Below are 12,473 nucleotides of genomic sequence, written 5' to 3' on the forward strand. Positions count from 1 at the left end.
AGGCAAGTGGTGTGATGGCGATTTAAATAAGATACAGATTTCCAAACAATCCAAACCCCTTTGAACTTGGTAAAAAAGATAATCTGTTTACCATCTTACCTGGAAAATGCTGTTATTAATTTATTATTTGCTAATGTTAGTGAATGTTTACATTAGAGTGCACTTCCTACTATGCTGAAAATAATCTAAGCTGGAAACTAGTGACCTCTCCTGGTTGGAGGTAGTATTAACATCATAAACTGAAAGCAATCTTAACGTGACTTGATTTTCAAATGTTTCAAAATTGATAATTTGTGTCTAATATGATCCAGTGGGTCGTACTAAATGACACTGCCACCAGTTGCCTATCCCTGCTTTGGATAAAAGCATTTGCCAAATGCATAGATGTGAATGTAAATAATGAAATCTTTTCAAGCCCCTGCTGGACTACTTGATTAAAGAAAGAAATGGATAGATAATGTGAACTCATGGAATTGATTTTTTTTCCGCATTGTGAGATGACCGGGATTTTAATGAATATTTATAATGTGTTGAGCACATAGCCTGCATTTGTTGGGACTTTGTCTTTTTAAATGCAACGTCATCATGACAGTGACCAGAGCTGTTGTTTCAAAAGACACATTAGGCATTTGTCAGACATAGCAACTGCACATCAATTCCTCAACCTCCTCATGGTTGTGCCGGTGCATATTTAGGTATTTCCAGGGCTCTCCCTGAATCACATATCAATTTCAAAAGCAAAACACTCCATGAATATGCAGAGAGAAATTAAGAGCTCGGTTTTGTTGAATCCATGTGACATGATCACGATGAGCTTTGCACTTCAATCACTTTCCCATCTGCTTCTCTCATTAATACTAGTCTTTCAAAAGCCTCAAAAACCTCAGGAAGGCTGACAGCTTTTATTTCCCTTTATTGAAAAGGAGGAGCATCAAACCTTAATCCCTAAACCTTCAAAAGTGTTTATAAAACCATTTATCTCCTCACATCTCCCTTTAATGCTAGCTAGTGTGATATTAATGACTATTTAATGTATTCTGTCTCTCTCTGGATCTGTCCTGCTCGTCTCTCTCCCTGCAGCCTTGATCTGTGAGAGCTGTGACTGAATAAACACAGTGTTTTAACACCTTGGACAAAAACTGCTTAATCTGAGGATGCATCTACAAAACAACAAGACAACAAAGTAAAGCTGACATTTACTGAACCTGAGCAGAGGCCACCAAAACCTTCAAAGAGAGACTAAACCGAGTACATTTGACAGGCTTTCTTATGTGCATTTGTTTACCCCAAGTCATTCTAAACCCTGTATTATGGGTTATTTTTTCCATGTTTCACTCTGTTTGTTAATCCTGTGTATTCAGGTTTCACACTGTACCACTGAAAATAGCTTTCTTAAATGCTGTGTCTCGCGTTTTTATTTGCAAAGCAGCATTATTCTGTGTGAATGTCCCCTAATACCTCATTATTTCAAACTACTGTATATACAATATAATGTCCCAAAATACAAGGGTTAAAAAATTATGACAAACAGAAATTAAAAAATGTGAAACATTGCTTTAATTGAAGTAAAAAAAAAAAAAACTGCCGTGTGCAGTGTGAAAGGACGAAAATTCTGTTGTTGATTAGTATTTGTGAAATGTTAGTAACAGGGTTGCCAGGTATGCGAAAAAGACAAGCCCAATTGCTGATCAAAACTAGCTATCGTGCCCCCATCCCCCCTTACTTTAACCCCGGATTAAAAAACAACAACATTGGGCAATAGTGTTAAAGTAACCCAACACGGGAAAACCGTAAGACACTCTAGTAAGTAAAACTTTGATGTAATGAAAGTCTGTAAATCAGATCTAATCCCAGGAAAATATTATCTCAAAGTCCACATTATCCCTTAATTACAAGCTGTATTTGCATTCATCTTTGACTAATCTCTTCTCTCACTTCTTCTATTTGCCGTTGTCTTTCACATCAGATCATCTGCTTTAATGGTGTTCAGAATGAGGCATTAAAGAGGTCAGAGCCGCAAGGTTATAGAAGCAGCTTTATTTACTTTTCAGGGCTCTCCTCTGATTATATCTCATTTTCAAACCCTTAAACTTGATCTCTCTAGGTTTGGATGGTCAGATTGCTTCAGAATGAAATGGCTGGATGATTTGCTACCTGCTAGTGTTATTCAGTAGCAGGTGTAAAATCCCACAGACTGATATTGAATGTGGTTCTGAAACCATCATCTAGACTAGAGAGCCTAAATAGAGAACTGAGCTTGTTGAAATGTTTGTGTTGTGTTTTGGTCTTATAACCATTTTTAGTTTCTTTGTTATTTGGCTCCTTAAGCAGCAGGCTACTTTAAGTAAAATGTAAAAGATGAAAAGAAGATTTAGGGAGAACCAATCATTTTTTTAAATATAATTTATTGCTATTGTGTGAATAATATGTAATTATGTAATCAATAAAAAAGTAACTGTAGTCTGTTTACAAGTAAATTAAAATGTAATATAATCTAATTACAAGTTCTTTTTTTTGAATCTCAATCCAGATTACAGGAAATCAGTTACTACCCAGCACTGCACCATAGCAACAACTTTTTTACAGAATTTAGTATTTGACATATTTTTTTTTTTTCAATATGCATTAATGCAATGCACTACAAAATGTGCAAATGAAAAATTACATAAACAGTTGGTGGAGCGTTGTTAATTTAATTTGTGTATATAAATAAGCATAGATGGTTGGGTATGAATGTCATTTCCGTCATGCATAATATTATCTCAGCACGAGTACAGTACAGTATGTGAAGGTATTAGTATTGTGTGTGTGTTTTCATGTGGTGGTTGTTTTCAGTTGCAGTAGACCTCTGTGTTGCCTCTCTATGAAAGGAACAAGCTAAAGGTCACTGCCTCCCACATGTGAGGATGTTACAGTTAAAACAGTGCAGCTCCCTACGCAGCGTTTCATGTCCCTCGGGGGGCTTTCTTTGAGCCGGGGGCCCCTCTGGCCACACGCGAGGCCCCAGCAATGCAACACTTTGAGGGATGAAATGATAAGGCTTTATTATAGAGTGATTATATCTGACACTTGCCAGGCATGAAAGGCTTTTTTTCAAAGGATCCTTGTTTTCGAGGTCCGGTTTAACATCAAAGACAGAGTGAGGGATGGAGGAATAAGAGGACATGATATTTATTAAAAGGGAAGAGAGCAGTGGCAGGTCACTTTCATTTCCTTACTGTATGCCATATTCTGGAACCTCACTTTACTTTCTTATCTTCCTTTCTTATCACCCAACACTGCATGCAAATATTAAACTATATGTAGTATAAGCAAAATAAATAAGCCAATCAATGCTTAACTCAAGACCCTACATGGTAAAAATAAATAAATAATAATTAAAAAAAATAACGAATAGATATCAGCTTTCTCCAGTTCCTTAATCGCAGCAGATTAAAACAATTGTTTTGTATAACAAGTTTTCTGAAATGTTATGTGTAAATATGCAAATTGGGTATTATCTATGTAAATATACACTAATTTGCATACATTTTCAGGACAGAAACTTAGCATTCGATAAAACCTAACTTTTCTTTTTTTTTCTAAGCTCATTTTGTTTATATCAGAGTTAAAAGTTTTTAGATTTCACAGGTTTTGTATGAGAAAAAAACTCCTTTAAAGATATGTATTACAATTGAAATCAATAGACACAAATACGACATTAACTAATTTAATGTGCGCTAATTTGCATAGCATTGCAGAACAGTAATCTGAACATTTGATAAAGCCAGGTTCTTGTTTCATTTTGTTGATATATTAGTTAAAGGTTAAAAAAAGCTTAATTTGATAAATTACCTTTAAAGGTATGTTTTGTAATTGAAATTTACAGACACAAACATTTTTATAAAATAAACACTTAAAAGTGCATTTTAGATATTTTTTTCACTAGTCTGAAAAGACGACAAGCTATGGTAGCAAAACAGCACAAATTGTCAAAATGGACTAGTGCATGAAAAACAATGTTTTTACTTATAATAATAATAATAATGTTTTGACACCTCACATGTCTTCTGTTGTTGACGTTTTAGCTTGCATATCCAATCAAGCTTGGTATATTGGTGCAAAATGCATATTTCTTTAAATGCTTATGTTCAAATTCTTGCTATGAGCAATATTAATAGTGATGGTTAACTTGGCAAACATCACTAATGAAAGACAAATGGGCTGTTTTTGCTTTTGTCTTTCCTACAAGTGCGGTGGGGTTTGTCAGACAGATTTGGAGCTCGAAACAGAGCCCTGAATGTCTTCCCCTCCAGCTTTTCCTTTGATTCATTTTCTGAATTGGGAGACACAAATGGATGTTCATTGACGGGATATCATTCAGACGGGTCGCCTTTCCCTTCTGTTCCCCGTGGTGAGCCCTCAGCACCTGTCTGAATGAACATTTTTAGCAGATGGACACCTGTGAGCTCGCCTGGAGGAACATTTATTTCTCATATGTGCACCTTTCATAGCTTAGGAGACTTAACGGTTCTGATTCATTGAGGTACTTTTGCCTTAGATGTTTTTCCTCAAATTTGGCCAGAAGTACTTTCTTTACTTGTTTATTTGTGATTTAGCAAAATAGGACCCCTATAATAATTTGTAACAAACAAATAAAACATTATGAAATTGCTCCAACTAGTGGATTTGTGGGCCAGCAACCAGTCCACTTGATCTTTTTCAATTCAAATCCACAGCTGTCATAGAACATGCTAAATGTGATTTATTTAACGTTTAATGAACAAGTAACATGAATACTAAGTCACTGGGATTAGTGCAGTCATTGCCAATATGGAGATCAAAATTAAAGAACAATCGACAAATTCCTAAATTTCAAGGACACTGTCCTATTTTAAGTTATCCTAACAGGAGTAGAAGGACAGTTTTTTAAGCATATTTCATGAAATAATTGTATTCCGAAGTGCAGTATAAAAAACTTTGAAGATACCTCCAAGTTATTGGTGTTAATCTGGCACCTGGTACTAATTTCCTTGATCGTATGAAAGACCCTGTTTAACTGGCAGCATTTCCTCTAATTTTCATTGAGATTGCAACATGGCAGGTGGCTCTAAGATGACACTAATACATTCTAGACTGCCAAAAAGGCTGGTCGTCCACATAAGACAAATGCAAGAGAAGTCAGGATGATGCTGAGAATCTCAATGGGGAATCGCTTCAGCACTGCAGCTGGAATTGCTCATCAGTTCAGCAGTGAACAGGGTATAGTTGTGTCTCAGCATGTTTAAGAGAAGTCAAACTGACTTCTAACTTTTGCTGAGGAGCATGTTGTATGGAGAGAGGAGAACTGGTCAGTTCACTTTAGTGATGATAACAAGCTGGATTTATTTGGGTCAGATGGGAAACATTATGTTTGGTGTCAAAGTGTCATGGTTTGGGCGATGTTTTCTGCAGGAATTGATCTCTTATACCGTTACATGCAAGCAACATGCAGCTCCTTCCCAGCAAGCATCTCCCAGTAAGCCTGCAATTTTCTCACTGCACACTTCAGCCACACTGCAAAACAGGTAAAGCAGTTCCTTGAAGCTGAAAACACTGAAATAATGAAATGGACAGCCCAGAGTCCTGATCTAAACACAACTGAAAATCTCTGGAAAATCCTTGGTGGCAAAGTTGTGGCTAAGAAAGCCACTACAGGAAGAAGAGTGGACCAAGATCACACCAGCACAGAGTGAGAAATTAGTGATGTCCTCTACAAATCCAAAAATGTATCTGCACTTCTTTTGTGCTACAGTGGTTACTGTTCTCTAATTTTGATCACCACAAACTCTCCTATTCCAGTTAACCAGACAGTTTAATCGAGTTACTACAACTTACTCTTTGAAGAAATTTTAATTTGATCTCAGAAACATTTGATGAGAAGTATTTGGGTTCTGAGATCTCTGACATTTTGTCATGGCAAATCTGAGCACATTTGGAGATTTCTTCTCTATGAGAGGCACGTCAGATTACTGGAATCTATTTCTCAGGAGAAGGAATAACTTCTAGAGCAAAAGCCTCTGAAAATGTGAGTGGTTGCTGTTGTCTGTGTACTTTTTTTAAAAACAAATAAAGGTTCTAAAAGGGTTTTTTCACAGTGATGCCACAGAAGAAGCATTCTTTGTTCCTCAGACAACCTTTAATTTAACAGTTCTTGAAAGAACCATTTTTTTAACAACTTTTTAATATTCTAATAATCTTTACAACTACAAAAATAATCTTTAACCATCGATACGGATGAAGAATTTTTTTATTTTTAAAAGTATAGATTTTAAATATGTTTCAAAAAGGATCTTCTATAGGGAAACTTAGAAGTCTTTGTTGTTCTCACTTGGGATACAGTACCTCTTAAGTGTGTTAGGGCATTAAACGTTCCTGTTTATCTGCTTTAATGCCACCTGCGCTCCATCTTTAGTGAGTCTGGTTCACTGGGTTCATGTGGTTCAGCGATGTAAGTCTGCTGGTACAATAATCTCTACCACCTCATGCCATTCTACACCTCTCTGCCTGAGACAGTTTGATTAATTAGTATTGCAAGCGGCAGAGTGGTGGCCACCATTCCCCTTGTGGCTCAAACACACACAGTCTCTCCCCGCCATTTCTCTTTCACTGACTCCATCATAATGGTTTTATGGGGCACCAAAATAGCAGAGCAATAATGAAAATAGAAGAGTGATGATAAAAAATACAATACTTGATTTTTTTTTATCATTCTCGTAGTTTGTTATTTGAAGACTTTTTAGTCAGCAGGTTCAATTCAAAGCTGATGATGTGAAGCTCATTTTAAAGTCCAGACTAATACAGTTATACTACAGAGCCAGTATTGAAATCGTAGTCATTTATTTTGCAATATTACATACATTCTTGGCAGTCAGTTAATTGAAATAGAACTGAAATCACAATATTGCCTATTATGATTTTTAAACCACAACAGACTGAAGTTAATTATTTAATTGTATTAAATATATGGTCTGTGTGCACGCGCCGCATCCTTCAAAGCAAAGGAAATTCATTCTTGTTTGCTTGTAGTCTTTTATACATACTTTGGGCTCATCATGCTATTTTAAAGAAAGTAAGTATGTGAAAGTCTCAAGATCAAGTCTGGACTCTCTTCAAAGTATCTGAATTTGAGCAAAACCCACCTGGTTTAAAATGGCATTGTTAAATGAAAAATCAGTGCTTTGCATGTGTGTCATTTGCACAAACGCTGTTTAATATAAGAGTTGCTGCTTTGCTTTTGTTATTCACTATTGCCATATATATTAATATTTACAATCAGCTTTCTTTTTGAGTTTTTGTCATTTTGTTATGTGCTTTTGTAATTTTATTTAGATTATTAGTTAAATATTTCAGTGATTAATAATTAATTCAGTTTTAGTGATTTTATTACTTGAACTTATTTTCAACTCAGTGATTTTATTCAAATTAAAACATTAGTAATTTATTTTTTTATTAGCTGGCATGACATAATTTCAAATTTTTGTTCATTTTAGTTTTCATCATTTTTTATATTTTATTTCAGCTTCATTTCAAATACAATTTTTTCAATAATTTTAGTTTAAGTTAATAATTAGTTTAATAACAACACTCAGCAAGATGAGACATAACATTTTAGCAGTGCAATTGAAATAAAATGTGTCACACACACACACACACACACACACACACACTCAACAGACGGAAATTATTTTTAAGGTGGCCTACTACACACTCTATTGGTTCTTGTATAGATTGCAGGCACACAGCTGTATATAATTTATATATATATATAGAATGTAAATTGATTTTAGATACTACATTGCTGACATATTATTGTCACTAGTCACTAGATTACAGGAACAAATGATGTACAAATAAAATTAAGATTTACATATGAATCCTCACTGAAACAGTTGTTCCAAAATTCTTACATCTCTATTTTAAGTCTGATTTCTCAAACCATAGCTAACTTCATTTAATGATAATAACAGCTGTTAACCCTGAAAGTCTTTATTTAAGTGAGGCTAATTGTGAAATGTTGAGGTTAAAAGGTGATTAGTAGAATTATTTACCATAGTAATATAATGTTGCATTAGAGCTTGTAAATGTTAAACATTTATTGACCTTAAAATCAGACTGACATCAAAACTCTGTCATATTAAAGATACATTAAAATGTTAATACTCTACAATATCGCTGACATAACTGCGAACTGCATTTACAGGCATGAGTTCTGACAGAAGTTTTTACAACAGTTTTAAGTATTCTATTTCATACAATATTTATATTCATAAATATTTCATACAATGTACTTACTATATATTCTTACTACATGTGTCGTAATAGTGGCATAATTATTTGAAATATTTTTTTTTAGAAACCTGTGTTGGAATTAGTATGGTGTGAAATAAAATTCAGACACGTTCCTTTGTCTTATACCCATTAGATCCCATTCAAATCAAAGACCAAGAGGGACATGTTTGAATCCAGATCACAGACGCTTGTAGAAAGACAAGATGTTGTTGCAGTTTGGGCAGCGATGCTCCACATCTTTACACGAATCCATCCAGAAAGGTGCTAGACAACAGGGCCAGCACCTGCCAAGAAGACATGAGAATCAGTCGATCACTGTCTGTCCTGTAGACTTTCACTAACTGCTTCTTAGTGTCAGACAAAAGGATAGGATTTGCATCACTTTTTTATGTACATTTACATGTCCCAATGAAACTCTCAACTGCAATCCTACACTGAAAATAAAATCAAATAAATAAATAAAATAAAATTTAAAATTGGCATAGAAGCATTTTTAACTCACTACTAAAATTTACAATTAATTAACAAAGAAACAGCAAGTAACCAACTGAATTAAACTTGACATTTCTAAGAAGAAATACTTAATATTTTATTGTAAAAGCTACTCAAATATTTTTTTTTTTTTTTTTAACCTTTAAATAAATCAGTTTTATGGTGTATTTTGTCTGAAAAGGGTGACAAATGTCAAATTTACATTGCAGAGGTGGCACAGAAGCGCTTCTGATGTGGTATTTAGGTGTCTTTACACAGACTGTTTAATGCTGCTCAGAGGATGATAAATGCATTTACACAACAATCACTACTTTATACTTTGATACTTAGGGTTAAGGCAAATCAGAGCTGGCATAATTTAGTCTAGCTTTTATACAACTTTACACTGGATTATTACTTGGCTGTGTAAAGAAACATAAGACTTTTAAAAATAAAGGTTCCGGCTTCTGAAAGGTTGTTTTCGCAGTGATGCAATATAAGAAACCATTTTTGGTTCCTGAAACAACCTTTCAGTGAACAGCTCTTAAGAAAACCCCTTTTTTTTGGTAGACTTTTTTCTACTAGAAAGAACCTTTTGTGCAATGAAAAGGTTCCATGGATGTTAAAGGTTCTTCATGGAACAGTTGATGCCAATAACGATCTTCTATTTTCAAGAGTGTGTAGTAAGTTCAATGAAATGATCAAGGTGTAAAGAGGAATTTTACCCGATGAGGGCAAGGCAGCCACAGGCCATCCAGGCCATGAGACCGGAGTAGTGATCTGTAATAGTGATCACCTGGTGCTTACAGTGAGGGCACATGGTTTGAGCGGGTAAATCACGCAAGCTGGGGTGCATCACTGTGGTTGTTACAGCTGTAATGCACAGAAACACATTGCATGATCCAAATAAAATGAAAAGCTGCTTTTCTTTCTTTATATGTCATTATTTGAATATAAGGCAGAAGAATGGCTTTTGGAAGACTGAGATATAAAGTTGAATTCCTCATATAACCAATGGAGTGTTTTTTTAGCAGGGTTAGTTCACCCCAAAATGAACATTCTGGCATCATTTACTTGTTGTTCCAAACAATTAAGACTTTGATCTTCAAAACACAAGTTAATAACAAAACATGTAAACAAAAACAGGTAAACAAAACATGATCCAAAAAAAAGTCATAAAGGCGTTGTACATAGAATGGAGTGGTTTAATCTACTATAAGTCTTGGGAAGAGATACAATCACTTCATAATTCAAAAAGGATATAAATAAAAACTTAACAGGTGTTCATTCAATAAAGAAAGCACCTCTATTCACAACATTTGGATTAAACTGCTCCATTCATATTGATTTGTCTAACAATGTTATTTTCTTTTTCAGATCTTCTAAGTTTTAGTTGCCTGGACTTTCAGTGGAGACACACACACACACACACACACACATAGTAAATATATACAGTATATTAACTAATTTTATAGGGGTTTAGAACAACACACGAATTGAATAAATTATACCAGAAATGTAATTTTTTGTTGTTTTTGAAGCTTGTCTACTGGGTTAGCTCAATAGTCGAAAATTGTAACTTACTGGTAGTTTTAGGATACATCCCAGGGTTTGGAGCTATAAAGAAAGATTTATAAAGGGTGTTATTGCACTGATATTAGTTATTGACAATAGACAGTCATTTGGAATATTATCTACTGAAATAACTGTTTGAGATTGATAGTTAAAAACTATAACGTACTGTTAGCTTGAGGATACATCCCAGGGTTTGGACCTTCAGAAAAACATTTATAAAGATTGTCAGTGATTGACTATACATATAGTATTCATAAGGAGATTTTCTACTGTTTGAAACCGCAACTTACTGTTAACCTGAGGATATATCCCTTGATTTGGAGCTTTAGAAACAGATTTTGAAAAAAGTAAAAGTTAACACTGACAGTACATAAAATTTGGTTTACCTAATTTTATCAATAATAAACCTCATTTGTCAAAATGCACTTGAATATCATCTGCCCAGAATTATATTTTAATTTGTGAAAAGAAATGATTATAATAATAATAGAAAACAATGAAGCCATATATATTGTTCTGACTAGACATATATTGCCCATCAACGAGTAGAAACAAGAAAAAGATGCTTTGCATATTCAGATCCTAAAACCTATTTCCTCAACAAATGCCAACATTTCAAACATTACAAAGCAGTTTTTAGATTAAGTGTGTGAACTAGTCTTTAACACCAGTAGAGCATGAAGGTTCACATTTTTGTGTGTTTGATATGATCAAGCGATGAATCAAGTGCTTGTTTTAAGAATGTAATGGCCACGCCTCCTCATGAATAATAATAAGTTACCACAATGTGTGTGTTTAAACTCAGTTCAGATCTATTATGTGTACAACTGGCTTTTATTCACAGACACCACAGATTATTTTCTTCTCAATAAGGGGGCATGGTTGTATTAGTATTATTTTAATGCGTGTACATATATAATATATATTAAATATTATTAATTAATATTAATTATTCTAATGTAGTCAATATCTGGTAAAAACATTGCATGATGAGACATTTACAAGCAATTTCTTGTCAGCAGTAACACCTCAAATGTAACAAGGTGGGGGGGGGGGGGGGGGCTCAAAAAGTAAAAAAAAATATATATCATTTTTGGGGAGACGCTGTTATATCCTCCTATTAAAAATCATCTCTGGGTCAGTATGGGTCAGTATACTACATGAGAGGTTATGGAATGAACCAAGTTTATCAAAAGAAACATACCTCCCTGAAAGTTTGGATTAACTCCCGGCTCTGGGTATGAGGTGTATCCCATATGAATATTGGGATATGGAGATGAATTGTATCCTTGGTTGTGGGTCATTTCTCTTCCTACGTAATCTGCTGGATGGCCTGGGTAAGGTGGAGCAGATTCAAGAGCTTCAGTGGCTTTCAAAGCCTCTATATCCTCCATGTCCTCCATATCCTCCAGATATTCCACTGTTTCCAGATCATCCATATCAGCTTCTCCGGTCTTATCCATTCTTAGTTCCTTAAAAAAACTGAACAGAAGCACACAGAAAATGAAGCTCACTGTCGCATTAGGTGTGTGGACTACTTGAGTCCCTATGCAAATGGCAGCAAAAAAAATGACTTATTCAAATCTCTACAGTCCATCCAAATGTCATTCCGACATGGAAATGCTCTGTTTGTGGAGTATTTTGCACTGATTTTCCTTTTGGTCATGGAAACAGACCTTCATTTTCCACCGCATCATCTAGATCAGGAACTGAAGACATATGACGTATAGCTTGTAAAAACCAAGCTGAAGAGCTCCCCTCTTCCATTTGAAAATCAAATTGAGTTATTTCTAAACACAGAATTTTCACCTTGTTTACATTTGCAATTATGAAAGGTTGTTGAGACCCCTAATGACAAAACTAATATATGTATAATACTTCCTCTCTTTACAAAAGCTATGAAATGCATCATATTTTGTGAAAACGTGTGATGCACTAGATGGATTTCTGGAATCAGCACCACAAAATTAGTAAGAAATAAGTATTTAATTTTGTTCAGCAAATATGATGCAGGGCAATGTTATAGACTAATAAGCCTCTTTTGCCATTCACACAAACAATATACAAACAAAGATCTCAGCCACTGAATGCATTTTCAATTTTAACATAAAACGGTG

At 34.6% G+C, this 12,473-nt stretch overlaps 1 protein-coding gene across 1 annotated transcript; it reads right to left on the minus strand.

Moving 5' to 3' along the window:
* Positions 1-8,199: 8,199 nt before the first annotated feature.
* LOC132148682 (lipopolysaccharide-induced tumor necrosis factor-alpha factor homolog) lies at positions 8,200-11,964 on the minus strand. Its single transcript, XM_059557382.1, has 5 exons — positions 11,561-11,964; positions 10,647-10,679; positions 10,523-10,555; positions 9,507-9,654; positions 8,200-8,594 (listed from the first exon to the last, which is right to left on the minus strand). Exons 1-5 carry the CDS (start codon positions 11,817-11,819, stop codon positions 8,489-8,491), a joined length of 579 nt encoding a protein of 192 aa, XP_059413365.1. The 5' UTR covers positions 11,820-11,964; the 3' UTR covers positions 8,200-8,488.
* Between the last annotated feature and the right edge of the window lie 509 nt (positions 11,965-12,473).

Source organism: Carassius carassius, chromosome 9 (assembly GCF_963082965.1).
Source record: "Carassius carassius chromosome 9, fCarCar2.1, whole genome shotgun sequence".
Lineage (NCBI taxonomy): Eukaryota > Metazoa > Chordata > Actinopteri > Cypriniformes > Cyprinidae > Carassius > Carassius carassius.

What these genes read in the sequence shown, in the direction of transcription:
- LOC132148682 (XM_059557382.1), bottom strand. Translation starts at nt 11,819, where the DNA reads ATGGATAAGACCGGAGAAGCTGATATGGATGATCTGGAAACAGTGGAA. An exon ending in TAATCCAAACTTTCAGGGAG is followed by an intron (nt 10,680 to 11,560) that starts GTATGTTTCTTT and finishes CTGTTTCTAAAG; the next exon opens with CTCCAAATCAAGGGATATAT. An exon ending in GATGTATCCTCAAGCTAACA is followed by an intron (nt 9,655 to 10,522) that starts GTACGTTATAGT and finishes TGTGCATTACAG; the next exon opens with CTGTAACAACCACAGTGATG.